General features: G+C 42.7%; 1 protein-coding gene across 1 annotated transcript in view; it reads right to left on the reverse strand.

Annotated features, from left to right (window-relative positions):
* Nucleotides 1–20,281, reverse strand: part of LOC123741855 (transmembrane protein 114-like) — a 59,519-nt gene that overhangs the window by 30,622 nt on the left and 8,616 nt on the right. Inside the window, exon 2 of the mRNA XM_045716083.1 lies at nt 13,329–13,406. Within this exon, the coding sequence (XP_045572039.1) occupies nt 13,329–13,406 (78 nt within the window). The remainder of the gene's footprint in view (nt 1–13,328; nt 13,407–20,281) is intronic.

Consider the following 20,281-nt stretch of genomic DNA (forward strand, 5'->3'; position numbering starts at 1 on the left):
CAGGGTAGATAGATATAGGTCTGTAGCAGTTTGGGTCAAGAGTGTCCCCTCCTTTGACAGCAGCTGCTTTCCAATCTTTGGGAATCTCAGACGACACGAAAGAGAGGTTGAACAGGCTAGTGATAGGGGTTGCAACAATTTCGGCAGATCATTTTAGAAAGAAAGGGTCCAGATTGTCTAGCCCGGCTGATTTGTAGGGGTCCAGATTTTGCAGCTCTTTCAGAACATCAGCTGAATGGATTTGGGAGAAGGAAAAATGGGGAAGGCTTGGGCGAGTAGCTGTGGGGGGTGCAGTGCTGTTGACTGCAGTAGGGGTAGCCAGGTGGAAAGCATGGCCAGCCGTAGAAAAATGCTTATTGAAATTCTCAATTATAGTGGGTTTATCGGTGGTGATAGAGTTTCCTATCCTCAGTGCAGTGGGCAGCTGGGAGGAGGTGTTCTTATTCTCCATGGACTTTACAGTGTCCCAGAACTTTTTTGAGTTTGTGTTGCAGGAAGCAAATTTCTGCTTGAAAAAGCTAGCCTTGGCTTTTCTAACTGCCTGTGTATATTGGTTTCTAACTTCCCTGAAAAGTTCCATATCACGGGGGCTGTTCGATGCTAATGCAGAACGCCACAGGATGTTTTTGTGTTGGTTAAGGGCAGTCAGGTCTGGAGAGAACCAAGGGCTATATCTGTTCCTGGTTCTAAATTTCTTGAATGGGGCATGCTTATTTAAGATGGAGAGGAAGGCATTTAAAAAAAATTACCAGGCATCCTCTACTGACGGGATGAGGTCAATATCCTTCCAGGATACCCGGGCCAGGTCGATTAGAAAGGCTTGCTCGCTGAAATGTTTCAGGGAGCATTTGACAGTGATGAGTGGAGGTTGTTTGACCGCTGACCCATTACGGATGCAGGCAATGAGGCAGTGATCACTGAGATCTTGGTTAAAAACAGCAGAGGTGTATTTAGAGGGCAAGTTGGTTAGGACGATATCTATGAGGGTGCCCGTGTTTACGGCTTTGGGGTGGTACCTGGTGGGTTCATTAATAATGTGTGTGAGATTGAGGGCATCAAGCTTGGATTGTAGGATGGCTGGGGTGTTAAGCATGTCCCAGTTTAGGTCACCTAGCAGCACGAGCTCTGAAGATAGATGGGGGGCAATCAGTTCACATATGGTGTCCAGAGCACAGCTGGGGGCCAAGGGTGGTCTATAGCAGGCGGCAACGGTGAGAGACTTGTTTTTAGTGAGGTGGATTTTTAAAAGTAGAAGTTCAAATTGTTTGGGTACAGACCTGGATAGTTGGACAGAACTCTGCAGGCTATCTCTGCAGTAGATTGCAACACCGCCCCCTTTGGCCATTCTATCTTGTCTGAAAATGTTGTAGTTAGGGATGAAGATTTCAGAGTTTTTGGTGGACTTCCTAAGCCAGGATTCAGACACGGCTAGGACATCCGGGTTGGCAGAGTGTGCTAAAGCAGTGAATAAAACAAACTTAGAGAGGAGGCTTCTAATGTTAACATGCATGAAACCAAGGCTATTACGATTACAGAAGTCATCAAAAGAGAGCGCCTGGGGAATAGGAGTGGAGCTAGGCACTTCAGGGCCTGGATTCACCTCTACATCACTAGAGGAACAGAGGAGGAGGAGGATAAGGGTACGGCTAAAAGCTATGAGAATTGGTCGTCTGTGACGTCCGGAATAGAGAGTAAAAGGAGCAGGTTTCTGGGGGCGATAAAATAGCTTCATGGTATAATGTACAGACAAAGGTGTGGTAGGATGTGAATACAGTGGAGGTAAACCTAGGCATTGAGTTATGATGAGAGAGATATTGTCTCTAGAAACATCATTGAAACCAGAAGATGTCATAGCATGTGTGGGTGGAGGAACTGAAAGGTTGGATAAGGTATAATGAGCAGGGCTAGAGGCTCTACAGTGAAATAAGCCAATAAACACTAACCAGAACAGCAATGGACAAGGCATATTGACATTAAGGAGAGGCATACTAAGCCGAGTGATCAAAGGGTCCAGTGAGAATAAGACAGCTAGCCTAGGTAGCAAGCTGGTAGAAGATGGAGGAAGGTCTGTTTATAGCCACCTCGTGCGTTTCCGTCTGTACATTAGTGGGGTTCCGTGTGGTAGGGGGGACCAGTTCAATTGGCAAAATAGTTATAGTTATAGTGGCACAAGAAAATTGTCCGATAGACCTATTCAGATAGCAGCCGATAAGACAGCTAACGATTAGCGGACCGCAGATGGGCGTTCGGGTTACGTCGCGACGGAGGGGCCAGTTGGATAACACCCTCGGGCAGATAACGTCGGTAGTCCAGTCATGAAGGCCCGATGGGGCTCCGCATCGGCAGTAAAACGGGTCCGGATAGGTGATTGTAGCCCAGGAGTGGCTGATGGAACTCTTCAGCTGGCTAGCTCCGGAATAATTTATGTTAGCTCCGGGACCGACGTTTGCCAATAGTCACTCAGGTAGCAGCTAGCTAGCTGCAAGAGCCAGGTGTAAATGTCCAGAGCCTGCGGTAGAAATCCGGGGATATGGAGAGAGAATAGGTCCGGTATGCTCTGGTCTGAGTCGCGCTGTACAAAAAAACTGCCGATAGCTTTTTGAGCTAATGGATAGCTGATGACCCGCTAACCGTGGCGATCTGAACTCCAACGTTAGCCAGTGAACTGGCTAACCTCTGGCTAGCTTCTGTTGTGGATAGACTACATCCAAAATGCTTTCCCCTCCATCCTGTCCAGATAGACCACATCCAGAATGCTTTCCCCTCTATCCTGTCCAGATAGACTATATCCAGAATGCTTTCCCCTCCATCCTGTCCAGATAGACTATATCCAGAATGCTTTCCCCTCCATCCTGTCCAGATAGACTATATCCAGAATGCTTTCCCCTCCATCCTGTCCAGATAGACTACATCCAGAATGCTTTCCCCTCCATCCTGTCCAGATAGACCACATCCAGAATGCTTTCCCCTCTATCCTGTCCAGATAGACTACATCCAGAATGCTTTCCCCTCCATCCTGTCCAGATAGACCACATCCAGAATGCTTTCCCCTCTATCCTGTCCAGATAGACTACATCCAGAATGCTTTCCCCTCCATCCTGTCCAGATAGACCACATCCAGAATGCTTTCCCCTCTATCCTGTCCAGATAGACTATATCCAGAATGCTTTCCCCTCCATCCTGTCCAGATAGACTATATCCAGAATGCTTTCCCCTCCATCCTGTCCAGATAGCCTTAGACTACATCCTATTGACTACATAGAGCATGTCTCCGTTGAGTTAGTAGCGCGTGGAGTAGCTAACCATCCCCCCGGTGTTTCCACCCGCTTTCGTCCACCCAGTCCAAACGATGTTGACTAACGTACTGACCTAGAGGAATAAGAAGCAGCGCTAGCCTAACAAATCTTGTTGACTAATGTACCGACCAAGGGGAAGAAGATGCAGCTCAAGCCTAACAAATCTTATTGACTAATGTACCGACCAAGGGGTAGAAGAAGCAGCTCAAGCCTAACAAATCCTGTTGACTAATGTACTGTTTTTATATTTTAACAGTGAAGTTAGTCAAAAGCTTGTGCATTAAAGGGAATAATGAAGTAATCTACAGGACTTTAATGAGGACCAGCCAACCTTTTGATACAGGATGCAATGGTGGGTTTTAAAACTGTCACCTGTGATAAAGCATAGGGCTCTATGCTAGAAGGCCAGCATCCGAAGGATGAAGAGTAGTGGCTGCTGCAATCTGATAAATAGTTTCACCATAGTCAAGAACTGGCAGGACAGTAGACTGTAAAATCTGCTTCCTGCTATTTAGGGAGAGACAAGATGTATTTTTTCTTAAATCAAACCCACTTGAAAATTGAGCTTTATAACTAGATAATCCCCCCCAAAAAATTAAACATGCAATCTTTGTCAAACCAAACCCACATATGTATAAGCGGAAACCTGATCGATGGGAGAAGCATCCAATGAATACATATGTAGTCCATCTTTAGCCTTTCCAGCATTAAACCAAGCAGGGCTTTCTGTGAGGTAACAAGGTCAGATTGCAACTCTATTATAGCCTGGGCAACAGTTAGGTCAATGGCATACATCACAGTGTAATCTGCATACAGATGAATATAAAAATGTTTAACAGATAGATTAATGTTATTGATATAAATAGTAAAGATAACAGGTCCCAATACAGACCCCTGCGGTACACCTTCTTTAATATACAGGAAACTAAACTTGACACACTTAAAAATCACACAGTGTCCTATTTGACAGATCATTCTCAAACCACTTGCAAGAAGGCTGATCCAGGCCTTTTTTAGTCAGCCTTTTGAATGAGAATGTAATGGTAAACCATGTCAAAAGGCCTCAGAAAAGGTCTGCAAATAAGTTAGCACAATGTTTTGTTATCATCTAAGCAAAACTTTGGAAAGTTGAGATATCTATCGTCCAATTTAAGTTATATAATATACTAATAAGTTGAGATAACTTAAATTGGACGATAGTTATCAAAAAGGATCTTCTCCTTTGTGTAGAGGAGGACATGTGCCGCTCTTCAGATTTTTTTAGCAAGCCACTTAATGTAGTACATCATAAATATAAAATGGTTGAAATAGAGAAGATCTCTATGAGAAGAGCTATCGATCTGCAGCTCAGGCAGCGTGTGCTCTGTGAAGACAGCTGTCCCTCCTCTCCGTCTACTTGGCAGTGCAGGCTAAGGAGCTGTGTGACTTCCTGTCGAACGGTGGCACCATCGACCAGGAGAAGCTAACGGTGCCGAGCCATGGAATTACGAAGGAATAAGCAGGAAATCCGGGAATCCTAAAAACAGGATTTCTGGAAAACAAGGGAATTTTCTTCTCCTTCTTCTTCCTCTCTTCTTCATCTTCATCTTCAGACTGTGTTTCTTGCCTTGAAAACTCTGGTCTATAAAGGTTCTTGGTTTTGACAGGGCTGTTGGAGGTGTTATAGACAGGGAGCCTTGGATCAATAACTCAGTAGAAACACATGATGTGAGCTCAGGAAACAGGAGTAGTATTATTAAGGAGTGTCACTGGGGGTTCAGTCACTGCTTTCAAAGGATCCTCCTGTATGAAGGGTGCATCCCAAATGGCACACTTTTTACTATATAGTGCACTACTTCTGACCAGAGCCCTATGGTCCCTGGTTAAAATAGTGCACTATATAGGGAATAGGGTGCCATTTTGGAACGTATACCAGCAGTGCGTATAAAGGCGCCAGCAGCCTCAGCTGTAAATATCAGCTAAGTCCACAAACTGCCTAGAGAGGAAAACACTGAGCCGCTGTTCATTTTCTCTTGTACATGAGTAATGGGATTGCCCACCTCCACTGTCTGCATCACAAAGGGCGGCCAATTCCCTTTTAAAGAATCCTCGTCATCTTATTGTATGAGGAGTGTATCTATGGGCCTCTGGAGAGACCTTTGCAGTTTGTGATGTTAGCAGACTCTACATAGTGGTGTTTTGTTAAGCCAGTATATTGGACTCTACATAGTGGTGTTTTGTTAAGCCAGTATATTGGACTCTACATAGTGGTGTTTTGTTAAGCCAGTATATTGAACTCTACATAGTGGTGTTTTGTTAAGACAGTATATTGGACTCTACAGAGTGGTGTTTTGTTAAGCCAGTATATTGAACTCTACAGAGTGGTGTTTTGTTAAGCCAGTATATTAGACTCTACAGAGTGGTGTTTTGTTAAGACAGTATATTAGACTCTACAGAGTGGTGTTTTGTTAAGCCAGTATATTGGACTCTACATAGTGGTGTTTTGTTAAGACAGTATATTAGACTCTACAGAGTGGTGTTTTGTTAAGACAGTATATTAGACTCTACAGAGTGGTGTTTTGTTAAGCCAGTATATTGGACTCTACATAGTGGTGTTTTGTTAAGACAGTATATTGGACTCTACAGAGTGGTGTTTTGTTAAGCCAGTATATTAGAATCTACAGAGTGGTGTTTTGTTAAGCCAGTATATTAGACTCTACAGAGTGGTGTTTTGTTAAGACAGTATATTAGACTCTACAGAGTGGTGTTTTGTTAAGCCAGTATATTGGACTCTACATAGTGGTGTTTTGTTAAGACAGTATATTGAACTCTACAGAGTGGTGTTTTGTTAAGACAGTATATTGGACTCTACAGAGTGGTGTTTTGTTAAGCCAGTATATTGGACTCTACAGAGTGGTGTTTTGTTAAGCCAGTATATTGGACTCTACAGAGTGGTGTTTTGTTAAGCCAGTATATTAGACTCTACAGAGTGGTGTTTTGTTAAGCCAGTATATTGGACTCTACAGTGTGGTGTTTTGTTAAGACAGTATATTGGACTCTACAGAGTGGTGTTTTGTTAAGCCAGTATATTGGACTCTACAGAGTGGTGTTTTGTTAAGCCAGTATATTGGGCTCTACAGAGTGGTGTTTTGTTAAGCCAGTATATTGGACTCTACAGAGTGGTGTTTTGTTAAGCCAGTATATTAGACTCTACAGAGTGGTGTTTTGTTAAGCCAGTATATTGGACTCTACAGAGTGGTGTTTTGTTAAGACAGTATATTGGACTCTACAGAGTGGTGTTTTGTTAAGCCAGTATATTGGACTCTACAGAGTGGTGTTTTGTTAAGCCAGTATATTGGACTCTACATAGTGGTGTTTTGTTAAGCCAGTATATTGAACTCTACAGAGTGGTGTTTTGTTAAGCCAGTATATTAGACTCTACAGAGTGGTGTTTTGTTAAGCCAGTATATTGGACTCTACAGAGTGGTGTTTTGTTAAGCCAGTATATTGGACTCTACAGAGTGGTGTTTTGTTAAGCCAGTATATTGGACTCTACAGAGTGGTGTTTTGTTAAGACAGTATATTGGACTCTACATAGTGGTGTTTTGTTATGACAGTATATTGGACTCTACAGAGTGGTGTTTTGTTAACTTCTTTTAAGACAGTATATTGGACTCTACAGAGTGGTGTTTTGTTAAGACAGTATATTAGACTCTACAGAGTGGTGTTTTGTTAAGACAGTATATTAGACTCTACAGAGTGGTGTTTTGTTAAGACAGTATATTAGAATCTACAGAGTGGTGTTTTGTTAATCCGTTATATTAGATTCTAAAGAGTGGTTCTTTGGAAACAGGCTGAAGTACGGACTGACTGCTGGGAACTTGTCTACAACTTAGTCAGCAAGCTGTCAAGCTATCCTAAATAAGTAACAAGCTGCATGCTGTTTATCAGTGCAGTGCCCAACATCATTAGTTGGCTGTGTTTGTCAGTGAAGCTAGCTAGCAGAAGACAGGCTACAACAAGCTAACAGCTGATGGAATCACTGGCGACCGATATACTTCTACATATTTTGTGCAGGAGTAGAGAGATGTCGTTTTGTTTTTACAACTTTCTCACTGTCTATCAGAGTGTGTGTGTTGTGTCTGCTGCAGATCCCCGGTGCCCATGTTTTATAGCAAGTGAGTCATGCTACAAGACAGGTTGCGGGAGACGATGCTCGCAAAATGTCAGATGGGTCATCAATGTTCCTTTTGACCAAAACACTTGCAGACTCAAGTGATCCCTTGTCGTGATGTGTGTTTTGTCCTATATACATTTATTTAATGTATTTTTATTTTGAATCCCCCGTCCCCTCAGGAGGCCTTTTGCCTTTTGGTAGGCAGTCATTGTAAATAAGAATTTGTTCTTAACTGACTTGCCTAGTTAAATAAAGGTTAAATAAAAATAAAATAAATCACTATCGAACACAACAGCAAGTGGCCACTCGATAAAGGGCTTGGGCCAAGTGGCCACTCGATAAAGTGCTTAGGGGCCAAGTGGCCACTCGATAAAGTGCTTAGGGGCCAAGTGGCCACTCGATAAAGGGCTTAGGGGCCAAGTGGCCACTCGATAAAGTGCTTAGGGGCCAAGTGGCCACTCGATAAAGTGCTTAGGGGCCAAGTGGCCACTCGATAAAGGGCTTGGGCCAAGTGGCCACTCGATAAAGGGCTTAGGGGCCAAGTGGCCACTCGATAAAGTGCTTAGGGGCCAAGTGTTGGGTTTGAGATTGTCTAACACTCACACTTGACCTTTCCCCCCTTACTGGCTCTGACTTTGCTGATAGTAACTTTGATGAAAAATGTACTTACTATGACTGTGATACAGACCCCAGAATGACAAAGTGAAAACATGTTTTAAGAAATGTTCGCAAATGTATTGAAAATGAAATACAGAAATATCTAATTTACGTACGAAGGTATTCACACCTCTGAGTCAATACAACACCCGTTCTGCCAGTCACATTCTGCAACAAACACTCAAACTGGACAGTTTTATCTCCATCTCTTCATTCAAAGACTCAATCATGGACACTCTTACTGACTGTTGTGGCTGCTTTGTGTGATGTATTGTTGTCTCTATCTTCTTGCCCTTTGTGTTGTTGTCTGTGCCCAATAATGTTTGTACCAAGTTTTATGCCACTACCATGTTGTGCTGCTGCCATGTTGTTGCCATGTTGTGTTGCTACCACGCTGTGTTGTCATGTGTTGCTGCCTTGCTATGTTGTCGTCTTAGGTCTCTCTTTATGTAGTGTTGTGTTGTCTCTCTTGTTGTGATGTGTGTTTTGTCTTATATTTATGTTATTTATTTATTTATTATTGTTTTTCTATCCCAGCCCCCATCCCCTCAGGAGGTCTTCTGTATTTTGGTAGGTCGTCATTGTTAATAAGAATTTGCTCTTAACTGACTTGCCTAGTTAAATAAAGGTTCAATAAAATAAAATAAATACTTTGTAGAAGCACATTTGGCAGCGATTACAGCTGTGAGTGTTTCTTGGTAAATCTGTAAGAGCTTTCCAGACCTGGATCGTTCAATATTTTCCCATTATTCTTTTCAAAATTCTTCAAAATGGATCATTGCTCAACAACCATTTTCCCATCTTGCCATGGCTTTTCAAGTAGATTTAAGTCAAAACTGTAACTCAGCCACTCAGGAACATTCGCTGTCTTCTTTGTAAGCAACTCCAGTGTAGATTTGGCCTTGAGGTTATTGGTGAATTCAAGTCAGTGTTCTGGTGGAAAACAGACTGAACCAGGTTTTCCTCTAGGATCTTTCCTGGTGTCACGTCCTGACCATAGTAAGCTGTTATTTTCTATGGTAGAGTAGGTCAGGGCGTGACAGGGGGGTTTTCTAGTTTAGTTTTTCTATGTTGTTATGTTCTAGTTTTGTATTTCTATGTTGAGTTTTGGTTGGGATGATCTCCAATTCGAGGCAGCTGGTCCTCGTTGTCTCTAATTGGAGATCATATTTAAGTAGGGTTGTTTTCCACCTGGGTTTGTGGGAGATTGTTTCTGAGTAGTGTGTTTAAACTCTGCGTCACGGTTTGTTGTTTTGTTCTTTAGTTTATGCATTGCATAGTTTCACAGTGTAAATAAAATGTGGAACGACACACACGCTGCACTTTGGTCCGCTTCTCCTTACGACAACCGTGACACCTGGGCTTAGCTCCATTTTGTTAATTTTTTTTATCCTGAAAAACTCCCCAGTCCTTAACGATTACAAGCATACCCATAACATGATGCAGCCACTATGCTTGAAAATATGGAGAGTGGTACTCAGTAATGAGTTGTATTGGATTTGCCCCAAACATCAGGACATAAAGTTAATTTCTTTGCCACATTATTTGCAGTTTTACTTTAGTTCCTTGTTGCAAACAGGATACATGTTTTTATTCTGTACAGACTTCCTTCTTTTCAATCTGTCATTTAGGTTAGTATTGTGGAGTAACTACAATGTTGTTGATCATCCTCAAGTTTTCTCCTATCACAGCCATGTTTTAAAGTCACCATGGGCCTCATGTTGAAATCCCTGAGTGGTTTCCTACCTCTCCGGCAAATGAGTTCTGTTGACTGGGTGTATTGATACACCATCCAAAATGTAAATATTAACTTCACCATGATCAAAAGGGATTTTCAATGTCTCCTTTTATCATTTTTACCCATCGACCAATAGGTGCCCTTCTTTGCAAGGCATTGGAAAACCTTCCTGGTTGAATCTGTGTTTGTAATTCACTGCTCGACTGAGGGACCTTACAGATAATTGTATATGTGAGGTACAGAGATGAGGTGGTCATTCAAAAATGATGTTAATAAACACTATTATTGCAGTCGGAGTGAGTCCATGCAACTTATTATGTGACTTGTTAATCACATTTTTACACCTGAACTTATTTAGGAATTTCCATAACAACGGGTTTGAATACTTATTGACACAAGACATTTTAGCCTTACATTTTTTTAATAATTTGTACAAAATTTGAAAGTCAAGGGGTGTGAATACTTTCTGAAGGCACTGTATGTGGTTGTCCCACTTAGCAATCTGATGATGAATGTACTAACTGTAAGTTGCTCTGGATAAGAACATCTGCTAAAATGTATTTTATCAATAGCCAGCCAATACCTATACAGGAGCATGGTTAATTATGTTAAACAATAATGAACACCTCCAACAACCCCTCCTGCTGCAGAAGCACTGAAAAATAATGAGCAATATCATTTACATTTAAATACTGCTAAATACTCACCAATATAGCTTACAATTAACCTATTTAATCCCGTAAATCACAATAGTGACCGTATGTCACGTTCTGACCAGTAAAGGGGTTATTTGTTTATTGTAGTTTGGTCAGGACGTGGCAGGGGGTGTATGTTTAGAGTGTTTCGGGGTTTGTTGGGCTATGTTCTTATGTAAGAGGGGTGTTTGTTTTATGTGTTTCGGGGTTTGTGGTTAATGTTCTATGTTAGTATATTTCTATGTTCGTTCTAGTCTTTCTATTTCTATGTTTAGTTAATGGGGTTGACCTTCAATTGGAAGCAGCTGCTCCTCGTTGCTTCTAATTGAAGGTCCTATTTAAGAGGGGTGTTTTCTATGGGATTTTGTGGGTAGTTGTTCCTTGTTTAGTGTTTGTGCACCTGACAGGACTGTTTTGTTCTTTTTTTGTGTACGTATTTATTTGTTTCTCCTTCTTCAAAATAAAAAGATGAGTATACATATTCCCGCTGCGTTTTGGTCTGATCCTTACGACAACCGTGACACCGTAAAAAAATGTTTTCAGTTATAAGGCTCTAAAACATTTTCTGAATGACGTATCAATGCATTTCCAGCAAATATTGAAATAATAAAAGGTCTCAGTGAAATATGTGCAGTGTCACATGTTTAGTGTAAATTGTCACATGACCAGAGCTGTTTACTTCCTGGTTGCACCATGAGAAGAGGATGGCTGCATCAAAGCTCCCAAACAAAAGGTTAGTAAAGTATGTTAACATTAAGATAGGACAAAGAGTTTTGGTACACATCATCTTAAAAGGTGTCTAGTATTAATATATGCATTTTCAATTACTCAAATTTGTTCAGTGTGGTCATAGAATGAGTAAACATGTTGACGGCAACAATAGTGACCGGCGAGATAACACAGTGCATCTGTCACAAACTTCGTCGTCTGAGGAGGAGAAATCATCGGACCAATATGCAGCGGTTAAATTGCTCATCTTCTTATTTATTAAAGAAAGGAAAAAAATACTCATACAAAACAAACGACGAAAACAAAACTGTAAGGTGCTCAGATTATACACGGAAACAACCACCCACAAACACAAGCGAACTAACCCACTTAAATATGGCCTCCAATCAGAGGCAACAACAACCAGCTGTCTCCTAATTGGAGGTCGGTCCAAAACCCCAACATAGAAATAGAAAAACCACATAGAAATATAAAACAGAACATCAACCAAAAACCCCGAAACACACAAAACAAACACCCCCTGCCACGCCCTGACCAAACTACAATAACAAACAACCCCTATGCATGTGAGAAATGCAAACCGTCACTGCACATTGAGTGCTTCAAGATATACCATGGACAGTAGAAAAGGAGATAAGAGCAAATGAAAAAGCCAATAAAATAAAAATAGAAAAGTCAATAAAGGGTGAGGAGAAACAACGGACTCTAGGAAGAAAAGAAAAGTTGACGAAAAAGACAATCAAAATGACAAATGTTTTTGGGAAAAAAGGTAAATTGATTCAAGACGTACTGTATGACAGTAGGTCTGACTGATCACAGTTCAAAATAGTGATGCACAAACTAATCGTGCACTTGGTTCTGAAGCCTACCTCTATTATATATATGTATACACAAAGTTACAATATTAATGTTTCAATACATGTTGCACTAAAGTAGCAATGTTACAATGTATGTTACAATAAAGTAACAATGTTGAAATACGTTGATGATTGTTGTTTTTTGTTTTTGCTCTCAGTATTCATATCGGTGTTGTAGAAGGGTTTTTGATATGTAAAATAGTCACACTAGAATGTGATGGGGCATTCTAGTGGCAATGCTGGGGACTGCCAGTGACAGAGTTTTAAATGTGTTTGTCACGTCCTGACCAGTAATAGGGGTTATTTGTTATTATAGTTTGGGCAGGACGTGGCAGGGGGTGTTTGTTTCATGTGGTTTGGGCTATGTATTTAGGTAGAGGGGTATTTGTTTTATATGGTTCGGGGTGTGTGTGTATGTAGAGGGGTGTTGGATTTATGTGTTCCGGGGTTTTTGGTTTATGTTCTTGTTTTGTATTCTAGGGTTTCTATGTTGTGTATTTCTTTGTTGGCCTGGTGTGGCTCTCAATCAGGAACAGCTGTACATCGTTGTTTCTGATTGAGAGTCATACTTAGGGAGCCTGTTTTCCACCTGTCCCTTTGTGGGTAGTTGTTTTTGCACTGCTGTGTATAGCCTGCGAAACTGTCGTTCTTTATTTATTGTTTTTTTTGTGTTCACCTATAAATAAAATAATGATGAGCACGCAACCCGCTGCGCCTTGGTCTTTACCCTACGACAACCGTGACAGTGTTAATAACTGGGCTGGGATATATAACAATTTGTATGACTGCATAGGAGAAATATGTTAATTCAGTATACATCACATTATCCCACCGACCATAAAACACACTTTTTCGCATACTTTTCCATGAAAATAAAAATAAATTGATTGATTATTTCATTTGGGATTAAATGGGTTAAACACTGCTAAATACTCATCAATATATCTTACATTTACACACTGCTAAATACTCACCAATATATCTTACATTTAAATACTGCTAAATAATCACCAATATATCTTACATTTAAATACTCACCAATATATCTTACATTTAAACACTGCTAAATACTCACCAATATATTTAACATTTACACACAGCAAAATACTGCCCAAAAGGTGGTAATCATTTGATGACAATGGTAATGATGAAGATGATGATAACGATGATTAGTGTTTTAGTTACTGTAACTGTTCTTACTTAAAAGTTGTCTGTAAGAGTCTGTGAGGTTTTGTCCGCCTTCAAACGGGTTGACGAATGGCTGACAGAGCTGCTGGGCTGGGAGAGAAGACAGACAACATGGATCAACCAATCACATCTTCCCCCCCTCCCCTCCTCCCTCCCTCATCTTCCCCCCCTCCCCTCCTCCCTCCCTCATCTCCTCCCCCCTCATCTCCTCCCCCCTCATGTCCTCCCCCCTCATCTTCTCCCCCCTATTCTCCTTTCCCTCAAATCGCCCATCTCCTCTCCCTCATGTCCTCTCCCTCATCTCCTCTCCCTCATCTCCTCTCCCTCCTCTCCTCTCCCTCATCTCCTCTCCCTCATCTCCTCTCCCTCCTCTCCTCTCCTTCATGTCCTCTCCCTCATGTCCTCTCCCTCATCTCCTCTCCCTCCTCTCCTCTCCTTCATGTCCTCTCCCTCATGTCCTCTCCCTCATCTCCTCTCCCTCCTCTCCTCTCCCTCATCTCCTCTCCCTCATCTCCTCTCCCTCCTCTCCTCTCCTTCATGTCCTCTCCCTCATGTCCTCTCCCTCATCTCCTCTCCCTCCTCTCCTCTCCTTCATGTCCTCTCCCTCATGTCCTCTCCCTCCCCTCCTCTCCTTCATGTCCTCTCCCTCCTCTCCTCTCCCTCATGTCCTCTCCCTCATCTCCTCTCCCTCATCTCCTCTCCCTCCTCTCCTCTCCCTCATGTCCTCTCCCTCATGTCCTCTCCCTCATCTCCTCTCCCTCCTCTCCTCTCCTTCATGTCCTCTCCCTCATGTCCTCTCCCTCCTCTCCTCTCCTTCATGTCCTCTCCCTCATGTCCTCTCCCTCATGTCCTCTCCCTCATCTGCTCCCCTCATCTCCTCTCCTTCATGTCCTCTCCCTCATGTCCTCTCCCTCCTCTCCTCTCCTTCATGTCCTCTCCCTCCTCTCCTCTCCTTCATGTCCTCTCCCTCATGTCCTCTCCTTCATGTCCTCTCCCTCCTCTCCTCTCCTTCATGTCCTCTCCCTCATGTCCTCTCCCTCATGTCCTCTCCCTCATCTGCTCCCCTCATCTCCTCCCCCTCAACTCTCCCATCTCCTCTCCTTCATCTCCTCTCCTCCCCATCATCTCCTCCCCCTCATCTCATCTCCTCCCCCTCATCTCCTCCTCTTCAACTCTCCCATCTCCTCTCCTCCATCTTCTCCCCTTCATCTCCTCCCCCTCAACTCTCCCATCTCCAACCCCCTCACTACCTCCCTCTCAACTCTCCCATCTCCTCCCCCTCTTCTCCTCCCTCTCTACTCTCCCATCTCCTCCCCCTCAACTCTCCCATCTCCTCCCCTTCATCTCCTCCCCCTCAACTCTGTTTCAAAACATCACAGTAGTATAGCCTGGGTGTCAGTCTGTTTCTAAACACCACAATAGTATAGCCTGGATGTCAGTCTGTTTCTAAACACCACAGCAGTCCTAGCCTAGGTTGAGTTTTCTGTTATGACATTGTTACAACCCAGAGGTTGTCTACAACAGAAAACAGACATGCCGTCACCCACACTGGCTCTTACACCCACGCTGCAGTAAAGCAGCTCCCCTCAACCCTGGTCCTGGGGACTGTCAGGGTGGGACTGCTTTTCTTCCAGCCCAGTACTAATACACCTGTTCCAAGTAATCAATGTTGTTATGATAAGTCTAATAAATTGAATAAGTTGACCTGGGTCTCAATAGAATATCTTACAAAAGAATATCTAATAATAAAATATCTGATGATAGAATATCTAATAATAAAATATCTGATGATAGAATATCTAATAATAAAATATCTGATGATAGAATATCTAATAATAAAATATCTGATGATAGAATATCTAATAATAAAATATCTGATGATAGAATATCTAATAATAAAATATCTGATGATAGAATATCTAATAATAAAATATCTGATAATAGAATATCTGATGATAGAATATCTAATAATAGAATATCTGATAATAGAATATCTGATAATAGAATATCTGATGATAGAATATCTGATAATAGAATATCTGATGATAGAATATCTGATAATAGAATATCTGATAATAGAATATCTGATGATAGAATATCTAATAATAGAATATCTGATGATAGAATATCTGATAATAAAATATCTGATGATAGAATATCTAATAATAGAATATCTGATAATAGAATATCTGATGATAGAATATCTGATGATAGAATATCTGATAATAGAATATCTGATAATAGAATATCTGATGATAGAATATCTAATAATAGAATATCTGATGATAGAATATCTGATAATAAAATATCTGATGATAGAATATCTAATAATAGAATATCTGATGATAGAATATCTAATAATAAAATATCTGCCATCTAGCTGACACTTTAGCTGGAGCTTATCCAAAGCATCTTACAGCCATGTAGTACCAGCTGAGCTACAGGTGACTACACTATACATGTTATAACCCTGGTAGTACCATGCTCTACCAGCTGAGCTACAGGTGACTACACTATTCATGTTATAACCCTGGTAGTACCATGCTCTACCAGCTGAGCTACAGGGGACTACACTATTCATGTTATAACCCTGGTAGTACCATGCTCTACCAGCTGAGCTACAGGGGACTACACTATACATGTTATAACCCTGGTAGTACCATGCTCTACCAGCTGAGCTACAGAGGACTACACTATACATGTTATAACCCTGGTAGTACCATGCTCTACCAGCTGAGCTACAGGGGACTACACTATACATGTTATAACCCTGGTAGTACCATGCTCTACCAGCTGAGCTACAGGGGACTACACTATACATGTTATAACCCTGGTAGTACCATGCTCTACCAGCTGAGCTACAGAGGACTACACTATACATGTTATAACCCTGGTAGTACCATGCTCTACCAGCTGAGCTACAGAGGACTACACTATACATGTTATAACCCTGGTAGTACCATGCTCTACCAGCTGAGCTACAGGGGACTACACTATACATGTTATAACCCTGGTAGTACCATGCTCTACCAGCTGAGCTACAGGGGACTACACTATACATGTTATAACCCTGGTAGTACCATGCTCTACCAGCTGAGCTACAGAGGACTACACTATACATGTTATAACCCTGGTAGTACCATGCTCTACCAGCTGAGCTACAGGTGACTACACTATTCATGTTATAACCCTGGTAGTACCATGCTCTACCAGCTGAGCTACAGGGGACTACACTATTCATGTTATAACCCTGGTAGTACCATGCTCTACCAGCTGAGCTACAGGGGACTACACTATACATGTTATAACCCTGGTAGTACCATGCTCTACCAGCTGAGCTACAGGGGACTACACTATACATGTTATAACCCTGGTAGTACCATGCTCTACCAGCTGAGCTACAGGGGACTACACTATTCATGTTATAACCCTGGTAGTACCATGCTCTACCAGCTGAGCTACAGAGGACTACACTATATATGTTGTAACCCTGGTAGTACCATGCTCTACCAGCTGAGCTACAGGGGACTACACTATTCATGTTATAACCCTGGTAGTACCATGCTCTACCAGCTGAGCTACAGGGGACTACACTATACATGTTATAACCCTGGTAGTACCATGCTCTACCAGCTGAGCTACAGAGGACTACACTATTCATGTTATAACCCTGGTAGTACCATGCTCTACCAGCTGAGCTACAGGGGACTACACTATACATGTTATAACCCTGGTAGTACCATGCTCTACCAGCTGAGCTACAGAGGACTACACTATTCATGTTATAACCCTGGTAGTACCATGCTCTACCAGCTGAGCTACAGAGGACTACACTATACATGTTATAACCCTGGTAGTACCATGCTCTACCAGCTGAGCTACAGAGGACTACACTATTCATGTTATAACCCTGGTAGTACCATGCTCTACCAGCTGAGCTACAGAGGACTACACTATTCATGTTATAACCCTGGTAGTACCATGCTCTACCAGCTGAGCTACAGGGGACTACACTATACATGTTATAACCCTGGTAGTACCATGCTCTACCAGCTGAGCTACAGGGGACTACACTATACATGTTATAACCCTGGTAGTACCATGCTCTACCAGCTGAGCTACAGGGGACTACACTATTCATGTTATAACCCTGGTAGTACCATGCTCTACCAGCTGAGCTACAGGGGACTACACTATTCATGTTATAACCCTGGTAGTACCATGCTCTACCAGCTGAGCTACAGGGGACTACACTATACATGTTATAACCCTGGTAGTACCATGCTCTACCAGCTGAGCTACAGGGGACTACACTATTCATGTTATAACCCTGGTAGTACCATGCTCTACCAGCTGAGCTACAGGGGACTACACTATACATGTTATAACCCTGGTAGTACCATGCTCTACCAGCTGAGCTACAGGGGACTACACTATACATGTTGTAACCCTGGTAGTACCATGCTCTACCAGCTGAGCTACAGGGGACTACACTATTCATGTTATAACCCTGGTAGTACCATGCTCTACCAGCTGAGCTACAGGGGACTACACTATACATGTTATAACCCTGGTAGTACCATGCTCTACCAGCTGAGCTACAGGGGACTACACTATTCATGTTATAACCCTGGTAGTACCATGCTCTACCAGCTGAGCTACAGAGGACTACACTATATATGTTGTAACCCTGGTAGTACCATGCTCTACCAGCTGAGCTACAGGGGACTACACTATTCATGTTATAACCCTGGTAGTACCATGCTCTACCAGCTGAGCTACAGGGGACTACACTATACATGTTATAACCATGGTAGTACCATGCTCTACCAGCTGAGCTACAGGGGACTACACTATACATGTTGTAACCCTGGTAGTACCATGCTCTACCAGCTGAGCTACAGGGGACTACACTATACATGTTATAACCCTGGTAGTACCATGCTCTACCAGCTGAGCTACAGGGGACTACACTATTCATGTTGTAACCCTGGTAGTACCATGCTCTACCAGCTGAGCTACAGAGGACTACACTATACATGTTATAACCCTGGTAGTACCATGCTCTACCAGCTGAGCTACAGGGGACTACACTATACATGTTGTAACCCTGGTAGTACCATGCTCTACCAGCTGAGCTACAGGGGACTACACTATTCATGTTATAACCCTGGTAGTACCATGCTCTACCAGCTGAGCTACAGGGGACTACACTATACATGTTATAACCCTGGTAGTACCATGCTCTACCAGCTGAGCTACAGGGGACTACACTATTCATGTTATAACCCTGGTAGTACCATGCTCTACCAGCTGAGCTACAGAGGACTACACTATATATGTTGTAACCCTGGTAGTACCATGCTCTACCAGCTGAGCTACAGGGGACTACACTATTCATGTTATAACCCTGGTAGTACCATGCTCTACCAGCTGAGCTACAGGGGACTACACTATACATGTTGTAACCCTGGTAGTACCATGCTCTACCAGCTGAGCTACAGGGGACTACACTATACATGTTATAACCCTGGTAGTACCATGCTCTACCAGCTGAGCTACAGGGGACTACACTATACATGTTATAACCCTGGTAGTACCATGCTCTACCAGCTGAGCTACAGGGGACTACACTATTCATGTTGTAACCCTGGTAGTACCATGCTCTACCAGCTGAGCTACGGAGGACTACACTATACATGTTATAACCCTGGTAGTACCATGCTCTACCAGCTGAGCTACGGGGGACTACACTATACATGTTATAACCCTGGTAGTACCATGCTCTACCAGCTGAGCTACAGAGGACTACACTATACATGTTATAACCCTGGTAGTACCATGCTCTACCAGCTGAGCTACAGGGGACTACACTATACATGTTATAACCCTGGTAGTACCATGCTCTACCAGCTGAGCTACAGGGGACTACACTATACATGTTGTAACCCTGGTAGTACCATGCTCTACCAGCTGAGCTACAGGGGACTACACTATACATGTTATAACCCTGGTAGTACCATGCTCTACCAGCTGAGCTACAGGGGACTACACTATACATGTTGTAACCCTGGTAGTACCATGCTCTACCAGCTGAGCTACAGGGGACTACACTATACATGTTATAACCCTGGTAGTACCATGCTCTACCAGCTGAGCTACAGGGGACTACACTATACATGTTATAACCCTGGTAGTACCATGCTCTACCAGCTGAGCTACGGGGGACTACACTATACATGTTATAACCCTGGTAGTACCATGCTCTACCAGCTGAGCTACAGAGGACTACACTATACATGTTATAACCCTGGTAGTACCATGCTCTACCAGCTGAGCTACAGGGGACTACACTATACATGTTATAACCCTGGTAGTACCATGCTCTACCAGCTGAGCTACAGGGGACTACACTATACATGTTGTAACCCTGGTAGTACCATGCTCTACCAGCTGAGCTACAGGGGACTACACTATACATGTTATAACCCTGGTAGTACCATGCTCTACCAGCTGAGCTACAGGGGACTACACTATTCATGTTGTAACCCTGGTAGTACCATGCTCTACCAGCTGAGCTACAGAGGACTACACTATACATGTTATAACCCTGGTAGTACCATGCTCTACCAGCTGAGCTACAGGGGACTACACTATACATGTTATAACCCTGGTAGTACCATGCTCTACCAGCTGAGCTACGGGGGACTACACTATACATGTTATAACCCTGGTAGTACCATGCTCTACCAGCTGAGCTACAGAGGACTACACTATACATGTTATAACCCTGGTAGTACCATGCTCTACCAGCTGAGCTACAGGGGACTACACTATACATGTTATAACCCTGGTAGTACCATGCTCTACCAGCTGAGCTACAGGGGACTACACTATACATGTTATAACCCTGGTAGTACCATGCTCTACCAGCTGAGCTACAGGGGACTACACTATACATGTTA

The sequence above is a fragment of the Salmo salar genome, chromosome ssa03 (assembly GCF_905237065.1).
Source record: "Salmo salar chromosome ssa03, Ssal_v3.1, whole genome shotgun sequence".
Taxonomy (NCBI): Eukaryota; Metazoa; Chordata; class Actinopteri; order Salmoniformes; family Salmonidae; genus Salmo; species Salmo salar.